The sequence below is a fragment of the Ambystoma mexicanum genome, chromosome 3q (assembly GCF_040938575.1).
Source record: "Ambystoma mexicanum isolate Mex_15411 chromosome 3q, UKY_AmexF1_1, whole genome shotgun sequence".
NCBI lineage: Eukaryota > Metazoa > Chordata > Amphibia > Caudata > Ambystomatidae > Ambystoma > Ambystoma mexicanum.
In genome coordinates, this window is record NC_090926.1 from 925,330,661 (window position 1) to 925,347,923 (window position 17,263).

Genomic DNA, 17,263 nt, shown 5'->3' on the forward strand with positions numbered 1-17,263 from the left:
TGTTCAGATTCCACACAGGGTGAAGCCTCTTAATAGGTGGGTGCAGCCGCAGAAGGCCCTTCAAAAGTCTGCAAATCAAGGGATGTGCTGTGGAGAAGGGCGTCTGACCCCCATTCTGGTAGGCTCCAATGGCCACCAAATACTTGCAACAGGAGTTGACCGAGACGCCCGATGACACCAGGTGCGAGTCGAAGGACAGTAGGTCATTCAAGCTACTGGAGAGGGGGTTGATACTTTTTTCCAAGGCCCAATGACAGAACCTGGTCCATTTACTTTGGTACTGAGACCATGTTGATTGCTTCCTGACGACCCTACATGACCTACAGTCAAGTCCTCAGGAACCAGACTGCTAAGTTGAGCAATTGCTCTGTTCTTGGATCAGGATGTCTTGCGACTGCGGAAGAGTATTTGGGCCTAATCTGTTAAGTCCCACCAGTTCGTAGTACTAAAACCAGTCTGGCCACTGCGGCACAATTAGTATGAGTGTGCATTCTGTGGCTTCTTTTAGTTTGTCCAATACTCTGGGGATCAATGGAATTGGTGGGAAGGTGCAGAGGAACTGCCCTATCCAGGGAATGTTTAGACCTTCTTCCAGATAGCCTGTGTCCGTGCCGCAGCGAGATGCATAGTAAAGACACTTTATGTTCTGGCGTGTTGCGAACAGGTCAATCTCGGGATTACCCCACGTAGGCCGTAGGTCCTGACAGAGAGATGTGTGCGTTGCGATTGCTTGTCTGTGACCTGCAACCATGAGCTGCTGAGATGGAGTTACAAGCAACCCGTCTTAAATCTGGCCTGCGGAACACATAGGATGCACGGCACTATAAGGCTCAACAACCTCTGGTACCACCATTGCAGTGGTCCTTTCCCTGGAAAGAAAATGTGCCACTGTGAGATGAATAGCAAATATGCACTGGGGCAAAGGTAAAATCTTGCCCAGCTTTGAATCTCACACAAACCCCTGGGAGGTAAGCTTCTGCATAGGGGTTAGCGAGGACAGAAAACTCCAGATTGAACAGGATAGAGACCAGGGTGTTGGTTGCATCCAAAGCCCCTTGGCTGGAGGACGCCCGGACAGTCAGTCGTCCAGGTAAGGGTATACGTGGATCCCCCTAATTCGTAATGAACTGACCACAGCGATCATCATCTTGGTGAATACTCTCGGTGCTGCATTGAAGCCAAATGGCAGGACTGATACTGGTAATGGTGAGTGCCAACCAAGAACTTGAGGAATTTCCGGTATGGGTTCTATATAGGTACATGCAGGTAGGCGTCCTTTAGGTTCACAGCATAGAACCATTGCTTTGAACTGAGCTCAGAATTTGTGCCAGCTTAATCATCTTGAACCTCTCATTGCGGAGGCCAGCCTGGTTCTTCTCGGGGTTCGAGAAGATTTTCAAATAGAACCCTAGACCTTTCTCACTGGGGGGACAGGTTCTATGGCTTGCATGTTGAGCAGTTGGCAGGTCTCCTGTAAAATTAGAGTGGAACACATATGTATGAAGGGGGGACATCACAAGGACGAGATAGACTGAGACAAAATCCTTTGCGCACTACTGAACAAATCCATGGATCCTGTGAGATGTTTAACCAGCTTTTCGGATGCAACGACAGCTTGCAGTCTACAGGCGTACAGTGGACCCGATCCTGTTTGTCATTGCTTTTTCAGATCAGTAGGTGCAATTCAGGAGTGGCTAGTGAAGAACCCTTTGGAGGCATGTCTTGACTGCTTACTTCTGTGGCCAGTGGGGGAGCGGTGTCTGTTCCTTGCCTGCCTATCCTGGTAGCCTTGAAAGTTGCCAAAGAAAAAACTTCTGGCTGGCGTCTCTGGCGAAGCAGGGCTGATGGAACAGTTGCTTGCTAGTCTTGGTGAGGACTGCTAGGTATTTGGCTGTCTGGGAGGAAGACTTGCACTTATTGGATTCCTCATCTGTGAAGGAGTGGAACAGATCTTGGCCATCAAAGGGGAAATCAATTATGTGATCCTGTACCTCCTGTATAAATTGGCAGCATGCATCCAAGCAACCCTTTGCATGTACGCACCTACCGCCATTCCGCGACTAGCTGTATCGAAATGATGATGGGATGACTCGAGCAGATCCTGAGCTACCGCATTAGCTTCCACCAGACCTGACTTAAGGACCGGTTGATTGTCTACTGGCAGGAATGGAAAGAAATCCGCCCGCTCGCTCCAGAGTTTTTGATTAGCCGCTGCTAGCAGGGCATCAGCACTGGCTTATCTCAGGTGAAGAGAGGCATTACAGTAGAACTTCTTCCCATAAGCCTCAGAAGTTTATCTTCCTTGTTCGAGAGGGCAGGAGATGACGCTGTGCCACCAAAGTCCAAAGGTTTAGTGAACGATGACACCACAGATGAGTGGGCCTGTGGTTGGGAGGCTAGGCACATCTTTTCTGATGGAAGGTGCAGGTATCTAGCCTCCAACCTTTTGTTTGCAGGCTGAAGGGAATGAGGCTTCTCTCACAGCTTCAATGCCTCAGTGAGAACATATTTCTGTAATGGTAACCCTGATCTGTTTGAGAAGCAGAGGGCCAAAATCGACAGCACACGAGCCTTGGCTGTGGCTCTTCCGGCTGAGGCACACCGAGGAAGTCAGCCAAACATTTGATTCTTTCATGGAAAGCCTTGAGGAAGCAAGGGTCCTCCCTCCTCTGTATCAGTATTTGAACTTGTGTCTTGTGTGTCCTGAACAACCGTGTCTGTAATGACAGGAGCTCAATCCTTGGGCCTCTATGCAGTGGGAGCTGGGGCCTTTGGGACCTCCAATGTTGTTATAGGCTGAGACGGCACTGCTGGTGGAGGCGGCGCTGTCAGCTGTGTCAGCGAAACCGGGCTTAGATGTGGCACAGCTGGGGCCTGTGTGCCTAAAGGGGTCAGAGACAGCAACATCCGAAGTAGTGCTGTCAGCGGGGCAGGAGCGGGAGACACTATTGGTTTAGGCATGAGCTTCTTTATCAGTCCCCTGAAATATTCCGCCATTGTCCCTGATCTCATGATAATCTGGAACTTGTCCTCTTGCACTGCCATAGCAGACAACGAGGTTGTAGGAGTACAAGTGCGGGTCACTGTGTGGGGTACAAGCATCCTATTTATTGGTGCTATAAGGGCCCAGTACGGTTGCTGTAGCTGATAATTCCACAAGGATGAAGAAGTAGCTGGGTAGTCTGGATAAGCCATTTTCTGCTGTGCCAGATTCCATGTGGTACAAAAGACTTGTTTGAGACCCTTGGAGGTAAGACATTAAGGCAACTGGAGATGCATCACCCTTGGAGGTGGGTCTGGCTGCCAGCTTGCCCAATCACAAACACACAGGCCACCACCATGTCGCCTCACTCTGTTTCTGGTGTGGCCACGGAACCGTCGAAGAGCAGTCGTTGGTCCCAGATTTTTTCTGCCCAGAGGGCACCATATTCTTGGGGTCTGCCATTTTAGAATTTGAAGATTGGCCCAGGCTCTCCGACATCTTAGGGCTGAGCACGTGGACTGCCTTGAGGGCTTCTATCTGCCAACATGGTGCCTCGAGGCAAAGGTATCTGACCACGCTCAGGATCGTGCCCAGTGACAGGAGCTTGTGGATGTTCGGAAGGCACCGCTGTACCCTTGATGGCTTTACCACCAGTAACTTTCGCCCCTCAGGTGGTTGCCTGGTACCAAACCCAGGGTCCTCAACCTGATGATTAGTAGCTACTCCGATAGGCTCCAAAGAGCGTTTGGCCATCTGTAATGGGCTCCGTAGAACGCTTGACCCATGGGTCGGTACTAGCATTTACAGCCGTCGACCGACCCTGGTAGTTTAAGTAGGACACAACAGTCCCCTCTCACCCAAAACGGTCCCAGGAACTGAGTCACATGGGCGGGTTGCCTGAAAAGGAATAGCACTTACCTGAGATGGGAATGAATATCCGACCCTTCGCGTGCCTACAAATTCCTTAACCCGGTGAGGAGGAAAGTCGCTAATGAGGTTTTGCCAATGACTCAGTTGGCATTGCTCTGCCCTGGAAACTGAGCGCTTGCAGGCCAAATAGGATTCACACTGGTGGGAAGGGCCCAAACACCTCAGGTAGAGGCTATGGGCATCAAAAGACGGGAACTTCCTACTGTAGCAGGAACAAAAAACAATTATCACTGGCATACAAGGGTTTGACAGTGTGATAGGCTCCTGTACAGCAAAAGAAAAACAGTTATGGAAATTAGCCACAAAAGAAAGAGAGTTGCAGCAGGTGCAAGGCATCTAGTCCCATCCAGCAGTAAAAAGGAGTGGCGAGTGAGGCATGTGGGTGGAATCAGTATGGGCGGACATCCCCTGACACGCCCTGCTTGCATTAATTGAAAAGGTAATGTTTTATTGCATTGCAAAAAGGCTCTGGTCCAGTGCCTGTGGGACGAGGTATCCCATCAGTATGGAGGAAAGGGGACAGGACGTAGGAGTATGATGACTGTTCATGCACATTTTCTGGAATGAATTCTATTAATGGGCTTTTAAGTTACTTGTTAAATAGCCTCTTGTGCACTGAAAATGAGGACAAGGGTATGAAAGAAAATGTTTGCATCTCCTGTAGACTTCATTCAACATGACATGTAAACTGATCATATTTAGGACTCACATTACATGCTACTGTCTCACTATTTTTGCACACTGACTGTCACTATTTTTGCTCACTGACATAGCACTCTTTTTCTACTGTAGCATATTATTATTATTTTTCTGGCTAGAAGGAAGAGGATGTTTCTGCACAGAAGCAAACAAAGTGTATTAGCTAATGTCAACATGAAAAGAAATGCAATCTGAAGAAGTAAATGAAGAAATACTTGCTTACAGCGAGCATGGGAATGAAGACAGACTTTCTTGCATTAAGTCCCCGGAAGCTGTCAAAATTGTTCTGCAAAGGATAAATAAAAGATGGTAGTGGTAACAAATCAAAATACACACCTGTCCCAATTCACATAAAAACATTGAACCCAGCATTTGTCAATCAAATTACTTGACATATCCTGCGTCTAGCATGATCTCATCCACAAAGGCGACCTGCATGCAGCCTGTCCATCTAAAAAATTCCAAGTGTCTGAGTGTGCACCCAAAACGTACACATGATGTGGTCCCCAAATCCTATGTGGGCGGAAGGCATGAGTCAAACTTCCACCCACATGGGTTCTAGTTGAACATTGCTGGTTGCTGGTAACAGCCTTCAAATGTCCATGACAGGCAATAACTAAATTTCCACTTTGGCATCAGGGGTGGAAATGGAACAGCAAAAGTGGAATTGCATGTGCAAAGCATGAGCTTTTCTATTGTGGACACAGCAATGCATGCAGAGGATTTAAAAGACCACTACCTGCACTGTGATTTTGCATGCACATGTGACAGGCACAATGAAGGCAGAAGCCTAACTCCATCCCATGGCACAAAGAAGATTCTGCACCGCAGGGCATTATCACCACAGCCATGATTTACTTGGTGCCCGCACAAGCTGGAAGTCCCCGTTCACATCCATGCGCCTGCCCTGATCTGGGTGACCTTCTCCTAGAATCTGATTGTTCCGAAAATTGTGACCTACCTTCAAAGCACTGTTCAAACCTGTCCATGCATTGTAAGGAAAGGTGAATTCAGATGGATTGCACTGGTGGAATTAGTGACTACGCATATCCTAGGTAGACAGCTAACACCCACCGAGGGTTACCCTATGTGATGTCCATCTTAGAATCAAGGTAATAGTAACAAACTAGCCCTTGCGAGAAGCTTTGTCACCAGGTCAAAGCACCAGATGCAGTCACTGTTCTGTATTTCAGCAGGAATTCCAGCAAATTCACAACAATTTCCTATTGGTGATGACAAACCAAGCACATTAAGTAAAGCTGCAAGAACCGACTCAGAGGCACTGCAGAACCATGAAGAACGAGGACAAAACAGCACTTCCACCATACTTTATGTTAGGGAAAATTCTCATTCTATGGCTAATTTCCCTTACCTAGTAAGTCCCCCAGCAGCTTTGCTGGATTTCTGGACTTTATTTTTTCCACTCGGTAAGAGTGTGAGCTTTTCCCCACTCTTACATGTGTTTTGACATGTGTATTTCATCTGTTTTTGTGATTGTGGACTCTGGAGTACACCACTTCAGTAGCCCCACTCTTTTGTGTGTTACACAGCACCTTCAGTGCAGTGACACAGGGTTGTCTTTTAGACTTCCCACCGACTCCATTTCTGGGGCTGACTACTGTCCCCCAGAAACGGGTAAAGTTGCCATTAACTTTACATAGTCATTTAACCACATATCCAGTACACCCCATCTTACATGGAGTATTGGAAAGGGTTAATTCTTAGCCCTTTTTATCTGTACCTCTTGGAGCATTGTTTCGCTCCCTTAACATTAAGAATTGGCTGGTGGCAGTGGTATCTACCCTAGTTTTCCTACCGCGATTAAATTACATAACGTGGTATTGTTTTAGGCTATTTTAGTAGCCTCGAACTTTAAACCCCCTAGCCCAAATACTTTTTATTTCTGCTCCGGTTGGGTTTAATCGCCATTTCTTTTTGTTAACATCCTTCTTGGGTCTTTCTTTGCGCGGCAAACCAGGTTTGCCTCCTTTGTTCGCCGACCTTTGGCGGGCTTCTGACAAGAAGCCCTCCTTTGGCATCTGGGTGTCTAGGTGGGTTGAATGTGAGGGAGGGGTGTAGTCACCCCCTGCACAGGGTCTCCTTGGAGACACAAGTCGCACTTTGTGTTGATTGGCTGAGGTGGTTGTCCGGGCCGGACAACCCCCCCTGCTGCGTGATTGAGAGCCAGGCTGTGTGAATGGGCGATTTTGGCATAAAAGGCAGGACTCTTGGGCTAGAAGTCAGAGTCACCACTGGATCTGCAAGGAACCAAAGAGAAGTGGAGAAGAAGACAGCTGCTGCAACCCCGAGTCCCGGTGAAGCCCTGCTGCAGCCCTGAGCTATCTACCCTTCACCGACAAGAGAAGATCCAGTCCGGAGTCTTCTTCCCTTGAGCCTGGTGGGATCAACCAGCTCGTCTTTTCTTCAGTCAGAGAATCCTCTCCTGGGTCGAAATCACTGCTGTGCTGTAGTGGTCCGGATAGCCATCAGAAGAGCCCTCTCCTGATTTAAAGGAGCGCACCTTTTATTCATCGTTGTCTTTCTCGCTGCTGCTGGCCTCATCCCTGGGTAGTGCAGATCGCTCCAGACGTCCTACTTCCTGTCCCCACGACTGAAGCCGCAGGAACCGTGAGTCTGTAGGAACTACCAGGAACAACTGCCGTGGCACCAGCTTTTCACCAACGGAATAAGGTACTGTGCACATTTGGTCGGTCTCTCCGCCTGACCAGCCGGAATCGGGGTGAACCCTTTTCCTCCACGAAGATTTGTTCTTTCTTCCCTCCCTCTTATAACTTTTGCTTCCATTTGACAATCTTTATGAACTCTTGACATCTCGAGTCTCGAACTGTTCAACGTGTGATCCTCGGCAACTGAGCATCTGCTCAATTGACACTGGCGCAGGCCTATTGACTTTAATCTGTATCTTTGAACAGGTCCTCGAGTCCCCATGCCTTGAAAAAGTATTGCCAATGATTTTTATTCACTTTTCCCTTGTTTGAAATTCTTAAGTACAAAGTTTCGTGAGCATTTCTATCCGCGGGTACGCGTTAGTATCGCAACACCGGTCTGTCAAATCCTAATGTACTTACCTTGAATTTACTGGAACTGATTGTGTGTAGTGTATTTTACGTGTGGTTTCGAATTTATATAAGTGAAGTGTTTTATACCAGATGGTTTAAAATAAATGTACTTGAATTTTGTACCTGAAACCTTGAGTCAGTGTTTGCTTGAGTCACAGTAATTGTGGTCCTTTGTGTAATCTCTACTACTGCTCATTTACTCTTGAGATAAGTCTGGCGCTCTGCTACTGCTACCACTTTAACAGTGTAGTACAGGCTTGTACCAAAGGTGAACTTGTATTACCACTTGTAGTCTTAATTGTGTGTAGTGGTCCCTAAGGGCACTGCACAGGATTCTGCCTAACACTGGTGTACGGCGGTGAGGATTTGGAAGTATAGTGATTACACCTAGAGTGCTGCTATTGCTTTGGGTCAACTAACCACAAGGCTAAACACCACTAATTCTATTTAACTAAGAAATCATGTCAAATATTGAAAGCTACACTGAAGAGGGTCTCTCAAACTACACTGCTAAGGTTTTGAGAACCATGTGTAGGGAGAGGAGTCTCTCTGGTAAAGGGAAAAATCTGAACTGGTTGCTAAATTATTGGGAAAACAAAGTCTGGAGAGTGGGTCAGAAGGGCCTACCCCTCCAGCAAATGTGGATACTGATGTTTCTGATTCTGAGAGTGTTGAAGAAGTAGATAACCCTTTGTTAGGAGTTCCTACCAACCCCTTGCCTGCTCAGCAACCACAACCTCTGTCCACAGGGACCCCCACCAGTCCTACACTTACTCCGTAGTTTATTGCACTAGAGAAAATGAGACTTGAATTAGAAGTGAAAAGTATTGAAGCACAAACTGCCATGAAACATCAAGAATTAAGGCTCAGAGAAATGGAGATGGCTCATGCTCTAGAAATGAAGAAATTGTCTTAAGAAAATGTTTCTCTCCCAGAGTCTTCTAGGTCTTCCAGCCCTAAGAGACCCTGTATGCCAAAGGAAATGATTGGTATGTATGAAACTAAACTTGATGTTTTGGATTGGTTAGCAATGTGTGAGTACAATCATGGGATTCAGGGTATCTCAGGGAATCAGCTGATTCCTTGGCTTTTCTCTAGGCTTCCACCTGTTGCAAGTGATGCTGTAATGGAGTTGGGGGAGGAGGGCAAACAGGATTATGAGTGTGTGAAGCTAGCAGTAATAGCTAGATTTGGGAAGACCCCTTCCCAGTACCTTAAGAGGTTTAGAACCCTCAAAAAGCATGATGGTACCCTTTGGGCTACCTAGGTGTGTGAATGTTTGAAAAACTTAGATGGTTGGGTTAAGGGTCACAAAGTAAATTCTTATGAAGGTTTGGGGATTCTTGTAATGTTGGAGTCTATTTTTGATGTCTGCTCCCCTGAGCTTAGACAGCACTTGGCTGATTCGAAGAAGATAGATCCTAAGAAGTTAGCTAAGGCTGCTGACTCTTGGGTTGCCAACAGGGCTACTCACAAGGATTCTGGGGCAACTCAGAAGAAGGAAGAGGGAAAGCAGCCAAAGAAAGACAACAAAGAGAATTCCAATAATTCCAATCCAAAAGAGGGCCCCAAACATAACCAGGTTAAGCCACAAGGGAAACCGAATCAGGCTAGTGTACCATCTGGTCCCAAACCAGATGGAGATCAGACCAAACCTCCATTCAATAGGGTATTTAGTAAATGCTTTGTTTGTGGGTTAACTGGCCATGTGAAAGTGGATCCCAGATGTAAGGGTAAACCTTCCCGGGCCCACACTGTCTCCTTAGCCTTCTCCCAGGTGGATGAAGTACCTATAGCCAGTGGAAACGTTCAGTTACTAGCTGATGAGCCCATGAGAGTCTCAGCTAGTGTTTCTTTAGTGTCCTTGGGTCTTTGGGAACAACAGAACTTAGATGTATGTAACTCAATCCCAGATAATACTAAAGAGTATTACAAAGATAATGTTCTTGTGAATGGTCAGGAAACCCCTGCCATCAGAGACACTGGAGCCAGCATAACTGTGGTTGATGAATGTTTTTTCAAGGTGAAGGATGTTGCTAATGCACCCAAACACCTAACCAAGTTAGCTGGAGGCCCTGTGCAAATGGTTCCCCAGTTACCAGCTCTCATCCAGTGTAATGACATGTCAGAATACCTGTAAGTGTGCAAAATAACGTACCTGGGAGGGTCCTGCTGGGTAATGACCTTAAAACTCTTGGAGTTGTGTCTAGTACCCCCAGGCCCACAGTAGAAGGAAGCAGGAGCTCACAAGGTCTGCAAGGGAGAGAACCTTGAGAGGCTCTCCTGGGGACATGATAGAGGAAACTATCACCCCAAGTCCACAGGACTTACTTACTGCTATTGCAGGACAGAAAGAGACAAAGGGGAAACCCAAGTCTGCCAGCAAGAAATCAGCAAGCACCCCTGTGCCCAGAAGGACATCTCCAAGACTGTCCAAAGTCACATCTGTGACTCCTCCACCAGCTGAGGCTCAGTGTGAGGTTCAACCCTGTATGGTTGAACTAGATACTGAGGAATCAGATCTAGAAGACGATCTTACTCTGGTTGGAGATCTTGACCCTGTTGACCATCCCGAGCTGCAGTCTTTACTGGCAGAAGGTGGACCCAATAGGGCAGATTTCAGCAGAGGACAAAGGGAGTGTCCTACTCTTGAAGGTCTTCGCCTACAGGCAACTTCTCAGCTCAATGGGACTGAGCCTGGAAAGTATAGACTGCACTGGGAAGATGGCCTCTTCTACAGTGAACCGACTGAGTCAACCCCTGGAGACTGCAAAAAACCTGTAGTACCTCTAGTGAACCGACTCCAGTTCCTGCAGTTAGCCCACGAGATACCTTTGGCTGGTCACTTAAGTTTTAAGAAGACCAAGGAAAGGCTCTCCCTTTACTTCTACTGGCCTAAGATGGGTTCAGAAGTAGACAAATTCTGCAGGAGCTGTCACACTTGCCAAACTTCTGGCAAGAGTGGAGCCAAGAATATGGCACCCCTGGTGCCTCTCCCAGTGGTGGGAGTTACTTTTGAGAGGGTTTGGATTGACATTGTTGGTCCTCTTGACTCTCCCAAATCTTCAGGTAACAGGTGTTACGCTCACCTGATTCCCACGGGGGCGTCGATCTGGACTGGCCCGCTGTTGCTTCCACCAAAGTAACACGTAGAGCCGAGATGACAGACTGGACAGACCCACTTAGCTTCGTTTGTTGGACTCGTACGAATATCTTTCTGCAATGGAGAAGGGGAATTAACCTCCCGTAATCTGAGCGTTAACCCGCCTTCCCACTCCCCTTGTCTGCCCACAGAACACTCCTGAAGTCCCCTCTTAATCTCACCTGATGATTTGGAAAGATGAGCTCTCCATCCTGCGTCGAGCGCAGGGGCGCGTAGACGACCAGTTACTTCACTGGCGTGGAGGAATTGGCGAGTTCCAGTATTGACTCTAAGTCCAATCGTTCGTAAGAGTTCAAAAGTCTGATCTTCACTCTGCCAGATTCCTTGCAGGTTGCAGATTTAAACCACTAGAAGAGTTCCAAGTGGCAATTGGTAAGATCCTGGTAAGTCTATTGTGGTTCTCCCCTTTGGGGCCGGGTACAGCGATGATGCAGAATTAACTGCGCCAACCCGAAATGAGGTGAGTACCCCCCTGTGGTAAATCAGGTAAGTCTTTGGGGTTAGGTTGTATTGTCCTTGTTTTCCCCTTAGGGGCCGGGGTACGGCGGTGATGCAGAATTGACTGCGCCGACCCGAGATGAGGTGAGTACCCCCCTGTGGCAATCAGGTAAGTCTTTGGGGGTAGGTTGTATTGTCCTTGTTTTCCCCTTAGGGGCCGGGGTGCGGCGGTGATGCAGGATTGACTGCGCCGCCCCGAGGTGAGGTGAGTACCCCCCTGTGGTAATCAGGTAAGTCTTTGGATGTGGTTTGTATTGCCCTTGCTCACCTATTTGTTCTTGTCTCCCTCAGGTGTTGAAGAATGGCCTGGAGATGCTGGGTTCGCGATGGAGTAAAGGAATGCAGCCCCGGATGGTGAGTTCAGCGCGGCGCTGCGAGGCACTGTGAAGGCTTCTCTCTTCCAGATCGACGATGTGCCGGATCAAGGATTCAGGTAAGGGTTTTGTTCTGATCTCTTCTCCTTCTCCTTTTCTTGTTCCAGGTGTTCCAGGGCTGAAGCGGGCGTGGCTGAAGACTGGAGCTGCTGAAGACACGGTGAGCGTTATGCTGCAGCACGCAGAATAACGCGAATCACGTGTGGCTGTCCGGGTGTGGCTTTAATAGCCTTGGAAGAAGTTCCAGGTAAGTATTCTTCTACAGCCCCACCCGAGAGGAAAGGAGTCCCTGAGGTAAAATAGTCCCTCTAAGCCTCATTTGGCTTGTGGCTTCGTGCAGCATGATCTGCATCAGGTAGGTATGCAGCATGGTCTGCATCAGGTAAGTTTTCTGTAATGAGCCTGGCGCCCATGGCGCCAGGACTGACTTTATTCTTATGAGCCTGGCGCCATAGGCGCCAGGACTGTAGCCAAATAGCCCCTAACTGGGGTTTTTGGGCATGCTTCAAGTGGCATGATGCCTGCTTCCGGGATTGCTGGGCCTGGTATGGCTTTCCGGGGGCAGGCATCGTGACAGCACTCCCCCTCAAGGCCCCTCCTAAAGCTGGTCTCCCTCTCGGCCTAGGTTGGTGGAATTTTTTCAGTAATTCAGGTGCATGCACATGGTCACTAGGCTCCCAAGATCTTTCTTGTGGACCATAACCTTTCCAATCAATGAGATAGAAGAGTTTTGATCTCACCCTTTTAGAGTCCAAGATATTCTTGACTTCAAATTCGGGTTCTCCGTCTATGAGGATAGGTTCAGGTGGGGTGGTTAGCCTAGTTCCTGGTTGCACAGGCTTCAAAAGAGACACGTGAAAAACAATATGAACACGCATATGACCAGGCAGGTCCAGCATGACGGCCACTGGGTTAATTATAGCCTTAATAGAATAAGGTCCCAAATACCTGGGGTTAAAAGTCTGTGTTCCCTTGAGTGGTAAGTACTTGGTGGCTAACTATACTTGGTCCCCTACTTGGTATTGCGGTGCTTCACTCCTGTGTTATCAGCATCCTTCTTGTATTTATCCTTAGCCTTTTGTAAATGTGCAGTCGCCTCTTTAAAGGCTTGTGTGATAACAGCGTGGAGATGGTCCACCGCGGGCATCTCTAAATGCTGGGGAGAATCTAAATCTGAGGTTCAAGGATGGTGACCATATATGGTAAAAAAAGGGCTTTGTTTAGTTCCTGAGTGTACCGAATTATTGTATGCATACTCGGCGATCCAAAGAATGTCTTTCCAATCCCCCTCAGATTGATGTAGCATACAACGTAGGTATTGCTCAAGAGTCTGGTTGGTTCTCTCTGTTTGACCGTCGGTCTGGGGATGGTGGCTGGTTGAAAGCCTAACATCAATTTGTGCCAGCTGGCAGCACTTCCTCCAAAAATGTGAAATAAATTGACTTCCCCGGTCCGAAATTAACACGGAAGGAAAGCCATGTAGGCGGACAACATTTTCAAGGAGCTCCTTGGCCAGGATTGAAGCTGAAGGTATTCCTTTTAAAGGAATGAAATGGGCCATTTTAGAAAAAAGATCTACAATAACTAGAATGGTGTTATAACCATTGCACAGGGGTAAATCCGTGATAAAGTCTAATGACAAGGTATGCCAAGGAGTAGGTGGTATGTCTAATGGTTGTAATAATCCAGCGGGTTTTTTCTTTTCCCCTTTATTTTGAGCGCAAATGCCACAAGACATGACAAACAACTTGACACCTTTTCGCCAGGTGGGCCACCAAAACTGTTTCTTGATTTTGGCTTCAGTTTTTGCAATGCCAGGATGCCCTTCCATCAAGGTGTCGTGGTAATGAGAAATGACAAGTTTCTGTAGTTCCTCTAGTGGCAGAAATAGCCGGCCTTGGTAATAAGGTAGATTGTTGGTGACAGAATACTCTGGACCTTTCCTTGCCCAGCCCTGTAAGGCATCGGAATCAAAGAGTTGATGGACCTTTTCTTGAATGTCCTCCAGAGAGTGTATGGATGTCAGACCAAGGATCCTCTGTTCGGGAATTATGGGTACAGGTTCGGCGAAATTTATCGGAAAACACGCATTTCGCCCGCGCTCAGCTGCTTATGAGCCTCTTTCACCTACACTGAATGTGGAGGCTTTGTCCACACTGCCCTGCACTTCAAAGGCCACAACAAAGCTACCCACCGCCATTACAACCTACGAGGCTCATTGCCTCTCCAAGATGGCCGCCCCCTGAATGCAGCTTCCGCATCTACCGAATCCAGGCCTCCAGCAGCCAGCTGATTGGCTGCCGGGCCTACCTCTTGCCCCATTGGCCGCCGACAGGCGAAGCCGGCCCCCTCACTCCAAGGCCCACGAGAGGCAAGGCTAGCACCTGTTTTGTGCCTGTTCGGTGCCGTGACTGCCGTCTGCCAGACCCCCTGGCCCTCTTCAGATAAGCTCCACCTACAGAAATACATCTTCGACTTCCCCTCACCTAAGGAAAGTTCCCCTATGAGGCTTTGCACAAAGGCTCTAGTCCTGTCCCTGCCTGTCCTGCCTTTCCAGCCGTCGGCCAGTCACCCTGCATCACTGCCGGCTAGCTTGGTATCCCTGGCGGAACCCCTGACAAACAGGTACTTTATTTTCAGCATCACCTTGTCACTACCGATTGCCTTATGACAAGTGTTAACTGTCTTCTGTGGCCACATGTGAAACTTATTGCGCTCGGCTGCCCAAACCAACCACTATATAGGTGCCCACCAGACATTGAGGACTTATGATGTTGACTCACATGCCGTGAGAATGTAATGATTACTTATCATTAGGCCAAGTATTATGCCACATATTCTCTAGCAAATCACCTCCTTAATATTTATCTCTAGCAACTCCTTTGATACTCAGTTGATGCATGAACAAACATTGCAACTAACGTCTCACTGTGAACTGCACTAGTTACATGTTGTTTCTTAATGTGATTTCTGGCTGCGCTGTGACTCTCGCATCTAGGTGAAACACTGCCCTGGTTTTTACTATGCTTTTAATGTGATTTCTGGCTGCGCTGTGACTCTCGCATCTAGGCGAAATACTGCCTTACTCAACTAACCTGCATTGCCAGCTTGCCATCACCTATACTTGCCCAGCTCGCCTGCCTACCTAGGTCTTAGCACTCTTGCTCCCGCCAAGACTACCTCACTAGACTGCTCAACCTCCTTGCCACCTAATTACTATAACTAATTTAGACACACACCCTGCACACGCCACCAGCCTACACCCTTAGTCCAAACCTGGAGTTGCCTTACCAACTCTTCCCTGCCTATGACCACTATGGCAGTGGTATCTACCCTAGTTTTCCTACCGCGATTAAATTACATAACGTGGTATTGTTTTAGGCTATTTTAGTAGCCTCGAACTTTAAACCCCCTAGCCCAAATACTTTTTATTTCTGCTCCGGTTGGGTTTAATCGCCATTTCTTTTTGTTAACATCCTTCTTGGGTCTTTCTTTGCGCGGCAAACCAGGTTTGCCTCCTTTGTTCGCTGACCTTTGGCGGGCTTCTGACAAGAAGCCCTCCTTTGGCATCTGGGTGTCTAGGTGGGTTGAATGTGAGGGAGGGGTGTAGTCACCCCCTGCACAGGGTCTCCTTGGAGACACAAGTCGCACTTTGTGTTGATTGGCTGAGGTGGTTGTCCGGGCCGGACAACCCCCCCTGCTGCGTGATTGAGAGCCAGGCTGTGTGAATGGGCGATTTTGGCATAAAAGGCAGGACTCTTGGGCTAGAAGTCAGAGTCACCACTGGATCTGCAAGGAACCAAAGAGAAGTGGAGAAGAAGACAGCTGCTGCAACCCCGAGTCCCGGTGAAGCCCTGCTGCAGTCCTGAGCTATCTACCCTTCACCGACAAGAGAAGATCCTGTCCGGAGTCTTCTTCCCTTGAGCCTGGTGGGATCAACCAGCTCGTCTTTTCTTCAGTCAGAGAATCCTCTCCTGGGTCGAAATCACTGCTGTGCTGTAGTGGTCCGGATAGCCATCAGAAGAGCCCTCTCCTGATTTAAAGGAGCGCACCTTTTATTCATCGTTGTCTTTCTCGCTGCTGCTGGCCTCATCCCTGGGTAGTGCAGATCGCTCCAGACATCCTCCTTCCTGTCCCCACGACTGAAGCCGCAGGAACCGTGAGTCTGTAGGAACTACCAGGAACAACTGCCTGCCGTGGCACCAGCTTTTCACCAACGGAATAAGGTACTGTGCACATTTGGTCGGTCTCTCCGCCTGACCAGCCGGAATCGGGGTGAACCCTTTTCCTCCACGAAGATTTGTTCTTTCTTCCCTCCCTCTTATAACTTTTGCTTCCATTTGACAATCTTTATGAACTCTTGACATCTCGAGTCTCGAGCTGTTCAACGTGTGATCCTCGGCAACTGAGCATCTGCTCAATTGACACTGGCGCAGGCCTATTGACTTTAATCTGTATCTTTGAACAAGTCCTCGAGTCCCCATGCCTTGAAAAAGTATTGCCAATGATTTTTATTCACTTTTCCCTTGTTTGAAATTCTTAAGTACAAAGTTTCGTGAGCATTTCTATCCGCGGGTACGCGTTAGTATCGCAACACCGGTCTGTCAAATCCTAATGTACTTACCTTGAATTTACTGGAACTGATTGTGTGTAGTGTATTTTACGTGTGGTTTCGAATTTATATAAGTGAAGTGTTTTATACCAGATGGTTTAAAATAAATGTACTTGTATTTTGTACCTGAAACCTTGAGTCAGTGTTTGCTTGAGTCACAGTAATTGTGGTCCTTTGTGTAATCTCTACTACTGCTCATTTACTCTTGAGATAAGTCTGGCGCTCTGCTACTGCTACCACTTTAACAGTGTAGTAAAGGCTTGTACCAAAGGTGAACTTGTATTACCACTTGTAGTCTTAATTGTGTGTAGTGGTCCCTAAGGGCACTGCACAGGATTCTGCCTAACACTGGTGTACGGCGGTGAGGATTTGGAAGTATAGTGATTACACCTAGAGTGCTGCTATTGCTTTGGGTCAACTAACCACAAGGCTAAACACCACTAATTCTATTTAACTAAGAAATCATGTCAAATATTGAAAGCTACACTGAAGAGGGTCTCTCAAACTACACTGCTAAGGTTTTGAGAACCATGTGTAGGGAGAGGAGTCTCTCTGGTAAAGGAAAGAATCTGAACTGGTTGCTAAATTATTGGGAAAACAAAGTCTGGAGAGTGGGTCAGAAGGGCCTACCCCTCCAGCAAATGTGGATACTGATGTTTCTGATTCTGAGAGTGTTGAAGAAGTAGATAACCCTTTGTTAGGAGTTCCTACCAACCCCTTGCCTGCTCAGCAACCACAACCTCTGTCCACAGGGACCCCCACCAGTCCTACACTTACTCCTGAGTTTATTGCACTAGAGAAAATGAGACTTGAATTAGAAGTGAAAAGTATTGAAGCACAAACTGCCATGAAACATCAAGAATTAAGGCTCAGAGAAATGGAGATGGCTCATGCTCTAGAAATGAAGAAATTGTCTTAAGAAAA

General features: G+C 47.7%; 1 protein-coding gene across 1 annotated transcript in view; it reads right to left on the reverse strand.

Annotated features, from left to right (window-relative positions):
* LOC138583119 (ATP-binding cassette sub-family A member 9-like) overlaps positions 1-17,263 on the reverse strand; it is a 2,601,648-nt gene that overhangs the window by 911,555 nt on the left and 1,672,830 nt on the right. The window contains exon 27 of the mRNA XM_069655079.1: positions 4,836-4,898. Coding sequence (XP_069511180.1) covers positions 4,836-4,898 — 63 coding nt within the window. The remainder of the gene's footprint in view (positions 1-4,835; positions 4,899-17,263) is intronic.